Source organism: Haliotis rubra, unplaced genomic scaffold, assembly GCF_003918875.1.
Source record: "Haliotis rubra isolate DU_JTF1 unplaced genomic scaffold, ASM391887v1 Scf848, whole genome shotgun sequence".
NCBI classification, from domain to species: Eukaryota; Metazoa; Mollusca; class Gastropoda; order Lepetellida; family Haliotidae; genus Haliotis; species Haliotis rubra.
The window spans coordinates 344,932-351,403 of NW_025767577.1; the positions used below are offsets into that span (position 1 = coordinate 344,932).

The 6,472-nt window shown below is 38.8% G+C and overlaps 1 protein-coding gene across 1 annotated transcript; it reads right to left on the bottom strand.

Moving 5' to 3' along the window:
• Positions 1-539: 539 nt before the first annotated feature.
• Positions 540-4,954, bottom strand: LOC124262618. Its single transcript, XM_046697124.1, has 3 exons — positions 4,631-4,954; positions 3,660-3,851; positions 540-1,557 (listed from the first exon to the last, which is right to left on the bottom strand). The coding sequence occupies exons 1-3, from the start codon at positions 4,944-4,946 to the stop codon at positions 1,355-1,357; spliced, it is 711 nt and encodes a 236-aa protein (XP_046553080.1). The 5' UTR covers positions 4,947-4,954; the 3' UTR covers positions 540-1,354.
• Positions 4,955-6,472: the final 1,518 nt, after the last annotated feature.

Below are 6,472 nucleotides of genomic sequence, written 5' to 3' on the forward strand. Positions count from 1 at the left end.
TAAAAAGTTTGTAGTGAAGCTCCGACAGTGTATTCATGTTTTAAATTCTTTTTAGAAAGATCTACAACATATTTGCATAAATGAAACAAAACTTAGGTTTCCAGCAACATTTTTGTACATAATCTGTAGTTTTCCAATTCTGAAAAAAGGACCAAAGGAGATGCGTAACATTCTATGGTGACTTCAGTAAATACTGGATTGGTTGATTAAAGTCATTGAGAGGTACATTTTCCAACACAGAATGTAATTTCTCTAAATCTTATTAACGCGGTTGTGGTAGAATGGAGATAAAAATACTGTGCTGGAAAATCAGAGGTATATAACGAAATTATAATAGCTCTAAATTTCATTCAAAACAGAACGCGAATTTAGAGCTATTATAATAGCGTGAGGTTTTAAATAATATAAATAGAGTTGTTATAATAACGTGAGGTTTTAAGTAAACAATTTAGAGCTTGTATAATTTCATTATATGCCTCTGATTTTCCAGCACAGTATTTTTATCTCCATTCTACCATAATCGCGTTAATAAGATTTAGAGAAAGGGAAACAAACATTTGAAGCCATATCTAATAAAGTACTTTCTTAACGCTTAAAGCACATGCAATTCTGCAATGATCATCCATTGTTCTCAGTATATCATGTAAGTTAACACCGATATCAAACTCATCAGGAAACACTGTGAAATGTGAACTTTTAAACAATTACGCCATTTAATAAAACAATATGACATTTAATAAAACAATATGACATTTAATAAAACAATATGACATTTAATAAAATAATATGACTCCATGAAACAGTAGATTGTTCCAAGCACTTTCGTTTTCGAGGACGTCCACTTCATATGGGAGAGAAATCATTTCACAAAGAACTCTTCTCAATTTCTAACCCGGTACATTTTGCTGAAGATCGAAGGGGAGGATTCAAAGGACTGGGACGGTGACGACTGTGATAACAAGACACTCCTTAATTTGAGTAAGCTGTCTCCCACATTCACAATTGGAATCTTCTGCTAAACACAGGATCAATTGTTCTCAAGCAGACGTCCTAAGTACGTCTTCAACTACTGGATGCAGCAGCAATATGGACTTGACACAGAGCAGCGTCCATCAAGTCGGCAACGCGTCAGTGACTGAAAGAGTTTCCACTATATTATTTTAGGAAAACTGTCATTTGCTGGGGATCTAAACAGTCACCAACACAGATTATGCAGTGTGTAAAATGTTTCCATCAGAGTGTATTGGAATGTATTTGTGAAGGCAGACAGATTTATTGTGCATAGGCTCCGTCAATGCTACGCCAATATTGTAGTCATTGATCATGTCAAATTAAAGCCATTTCATATGTTTCATTAACAGAATGGCCTGGCGACTTGTGAATAGTTAACCGGTATTTCACAAAAGGAAGGCCGGAGCCAATTGCAATAATAGGTACTTATGGCCCCATGATACAAAATTCCGCATCCGTTAAGGTTGATTGCTACCTTTCCAGGAAGATAGGTTGAACCATCTAGCCAGCTTGTCAATCCGCCCACCCTTCGCAGACCAATATGCGCTGTAATAAATGAAAATATACGGTGATAGAAGTTACCCACATGTGGTTGTATACGCATACAAAAACAGCAGCATTCCCAATCTACTCCCTGTCATTTTTTTAGAATTCCCCAGTGTGAGTGAGTTAAGGTGTACATTTGCAATATTTCAGCCATATCGTGACTAAAGCAGATCATACCGAAATCATTTACAGTTATATATTATAAAATATGTCGCCAGCGGACAAAAAACCCAACTAGAATGTCACATTAAGTGATTTACCTCTGGCAATTATATACTAGTGCTCAAAACCCACTTACAATAAACAGTGGGTTTGACCAAATTTTAATAGAAAAGAACAGCATATATAAATCAACATCTATTTAATTTCATAAGGGTATTCTACCCGTGAAGGTCCGGGTTAGAATATTGATCTTCAGTAACCCATGCTTGTCGTAAGAGGCGACTAACGGGATCAGATGGTCAGGCTCGCTGACTTGGTTGACACATGTCATCGGTTCCCAGTTGCGCAGATGGATGCTCATGCTGTTGATCACTGGATTATCTGGTCCAGGCCCGATTATTTAAAGACCGCCGCCATATAGCTGGGTGCGGCGTAAAGCTAAACTCTCTCATTCAATAGGGTATTCAGTTGTACAGCAAGTGTGTACGATGTCATTTCATGCGATGTCGAAAGTACCGTTTGATTGACACTGAAAGACACGTGGTATCACAGTGGGAACTTTTACACAAATCAACAAGGCAGGGTTTTTTTCTCCAGAATATCATCACATGTTGAATCAGTAGTGAGAGTGACCACCATTGGCTTCAATACACGCCAAAACACGTCGACACATTGGTGACGTGAGATGATGATTGACGTTAGGCGTGATCCATTGCCATTCCTGTAGGAGAAACGTGGCATTTTTGTGTTCTTTTCACTACTGCGTTGCTCACTTGTTATACCCTCAGTGTGCACGTGTGTGCATTTCGCATTACATCAGAAAAGTCGTTTTGGATTTTTTGCAACGCTTAGGCGATTTGTTAACCTGTTTCGCCGTTTGTTCCCGGAATGGATGTATCTGTAGGTGTATGACATGGGTCAGTATTGTTTTATCATTTTATTAATATTTTTGTGAATATTTATGTAATATTTTGCGGTGTATAGCTTCTTCTGAGCAATACTCTATATCATTTAGGACATTACAATATAAACTGGGCACCAGCAACTGAGAATTCTCCTCCGTATCACCATGGTAAGACAATGGCAGCACCTTGTGAAATAAACGAGGAACAAGAACGCAAAGTCTCCTCCCAAATTCCTGGTGTCTGACGACCAGGGTTAAGACAGTGCTAAAGCAGGGCATATTTATGCTAGTACGGCCAAGTAAACCTATCCTGAATGAGCCACCTCATGAGATGGGAAGTAAAAACATATTCATCATGTGCTTTGGCAGTACAAGCAAGAGGAGGAAACATGATCAAAGAATGGTACTTTATAAACGCGAGTGAATGAGTTAAAATTTTACGTCACATCGGCAGTATTTCAGCCATATCGTGACAACAAAAAATCATTTACAAAGAACAAATATATTCTTACCTTTATAAAAAGCTGTTAGCGAAGGACAGTATAACAACTAAATTATCACAATTTAATTAAAACTAGTTTGAGATCAATGTAAAATGCGTAATCAATTTCCAACAACACAATATAAATTCGGGCTATAGATCGCAACTGAAGGTATATCACCATGCTAGGGGCCATGGGGACTTACATTATTACCTGCATGGACACTAACGGGATTTACACAATCCCTGCCGCCGCTGGCGATTTTTGGAGAAATTGGCCATGCATCAAAATAACACAAATTCCACTATAAAACTTCTGGCAATGGTTAACATATATGGAATGATGTGGTGAATGATGGACCTAGCTAGATTTATGTCATCACTGCAGCCGTTGGCGATTTTTGAGCAAATTAGCCATAAATTAAAATAACACAAATGATACGATAAAAACTCTGGCAATGATAGATATACATTGGATGATGTGGTCTGGTGTACTCTCTTCGGAGGACAATTATTTTAAACTACTTGATTTAAGGAACGTCACGGGAAACTTACGATAGATCAACTTAACTCCCAGTGTGGCAACAATATAGTCTCGTTTCTCCACGGTGTTCAGGATGACCAGGCGGCCACCGTCACTCTCACATTGTTCCTGACTGGCTGTATAATTCATTGAAACATCGTGGTATTTGAAACACAGGTCTGCAGACGGGACTGACGTGTAACCCAGAGACAGAGGGCAGTGATCTGTATTTTGCAGAGAAAAATGCATGTGTAAGCACTAGTTCTAATCCATCATTTAAAAATACCATTATTATTTTCAAGGTAAACGCAAAATTAAAATTAATTTTCAAAGTAAAAACGATACCTCCTCCTTTACATGAACCATCCTGGTTTTCATAAAAAAGACATGCTATTACAATTGCATTCAACATTTCAATTTATTTCCAAGACCAAGGTTTCAAAATACTATCCTTTTACAGTGTATCAACTGTGCATTACTTAACAATTTTGATTTGGGGACGGGAGGAATTTTCTGATCTTCACGGAGAAACATATGATTTCCTTTTGATCAGCATTTGGCTCCTTGTATGGACAAGCTTTCGGATAATTTCAACATGCACTGTAAGTGGTTTTGTAAAACCTTAGCTTTAAACCTACAGTTAATTAAACCCAGAACATATTGACCAATATCCCCAGATGTTCTTCAAAACAATCTGACTTTCAGATATGAGGTATAAATTGTAAATGTTTGTTTTACTCTTGGAAATACGTCTTAAGTAAAGCCAGATAGAGATATTGCTTCAGTATTGTCAACTTGAGGACATATCATTTAGTCGAAATGCATACGTAACTTCCGAATGAAGTGCTAGACCTCAAAGTTATATGATCAAGCAGGGATGCAAAGTAGATAATGCTGAAGCGACCTCATGGATTATTCAAGAAAATACGCAGTCCTTGACCTTCAAACATTTCAAATTAATTCTATTAAATGGGCATATCTAAAGTGTTTGGTTATGACTAACCTCGTTTGATGAATGTTCTGGCATCAGGAGCTGGGACATCAGATATGAACCCACTGGCACCTGGGCTTGGTAAGCCAGATGTTGACAAGGATGAATTGTAGAGGAAACACTGTCCATCATGGTATGTGAGGGCCGCACATGTGTCCTCCTGGGCACAGAGTATCCCGCAGTCCACTTTACTGTCGGAATGAAGGACGCTGGATGGGATCTCTCCAGCCTTTTTGTTGTCCAGGTCCGTTCGTCTTAAAAGGGAATAGCCCCAAACAGTTCCCTGAGCAATGAAGATTGAACTGACAAGAGTGCGGACAAGTAACATCCACTTCATCTTTCTTCACAGAACATCTGGCAGCTCTTGATGGCCAGTGCACAGATACTACCCACGCTTTCTCCAGCATTGTCTGTTTGGCGTCACGAATCAATATGTAAATAGCCCAGTACGTGGTGAGCGACAGGGCATCTGTCACAAACAATGGACTCATTCACTATATCCTTTGGGTGGAACATGGTTTAATAGAAGGTACCTATGGCGGAGCCTAGTGGTTAAAGCGTTCGTTCGTCAAGCCGAAGACCCGGGTTCGATTCTCCACATTGGCACAATGTGTGAAGCCCATTTCTGGTGTCCCCCGCCGATATATTGCTGGATTATTACTAAAATCGGCGTAGAACCCGATCAGGGTGCGATGTACAAAGCAGCCTTAGCGCTACGACAGACGTACGTCTATGTTCAGGTATGGGGGGTTACGATCACCCAAGCGCTAAGATCGCTTTGTACAACGGCACCCAGGGACCCGAGGATTTAGATTTGTTTCATTCATAAGGTCAGTAGTCAGTATTAGCTCCAAGTGAGGTTTTGTGAGGTACGATAGTCCTATCTATGTAAAGAAGAAGGATTTTTACGACACAGATTAATGTACATCCAAGAGAACATTGAGTGCTTAATGTTTTAAACATAGGTTCGCTTCGTCGAGTTTATTCAATTGAATATGTGACGCCAATTGGATTATACACAGTTCTATGATCATTCGTTTAGCAGGTCATCATGTTTTTCATGAGATGTGTGCATATAAATAATACATATGTTATACTGAAAAACATGTGTTCGGTGCGAGTCTTGTTTGTTTCATGGTGAATGTTACTTGGATTTAAAAAACAATGATGTGCAATTCATGACGATCTCTCAGTGGGATTTTATGCCCATAAGAAACATACGTAAAATACATTGTGATTTATGCAGGGTTGTATTTAAATGCAAATCAGGTGTGTTCACAGGGCGGGGACCCTGACGATAAAAGTTACCAGCAATCAGTTGAAGGCGGTTTCTCTTGAGACTGGTTCTGGAAGTTTCTCCTTAAAGAAGGTATGTAAAACATGTTATACATTATGAAGGCCTGTACTTTAATGTACTGGTTCCCAGGGCCAAGTATCGTGCATAAGAATAGATTCCAGCAATCACTGTGAGTACAAAGTGTCTTTATTCAGATTAGTTGGTTTGTGGAAATTGAACGCCACACCATCTCCATGATGAGGTCATATATGATCTCAGGAGAACTTCATGTTGTCACTTCTTTACCCCCTTCCAGGGTACAGACTACTGAAACTGAAAATGCTAACTATCTGCAAAATTTCAAAATACATAAAAAGGTTAAATCTCTTTTATAAACGCAACTATTAAATGTGAACTTACATGATTCTTTTATGGATGAAATAGTTATCCCATCTGATTGAAGAAAATCAACACGCATTCTTTCCTCGTCTTTCAATAAATATTGGTGAGGTTTTAGTGGATGACCAGGACGACATAGTCTCAAATGACCTCTTCAATTCTGGAGAAAGAACCTGAAC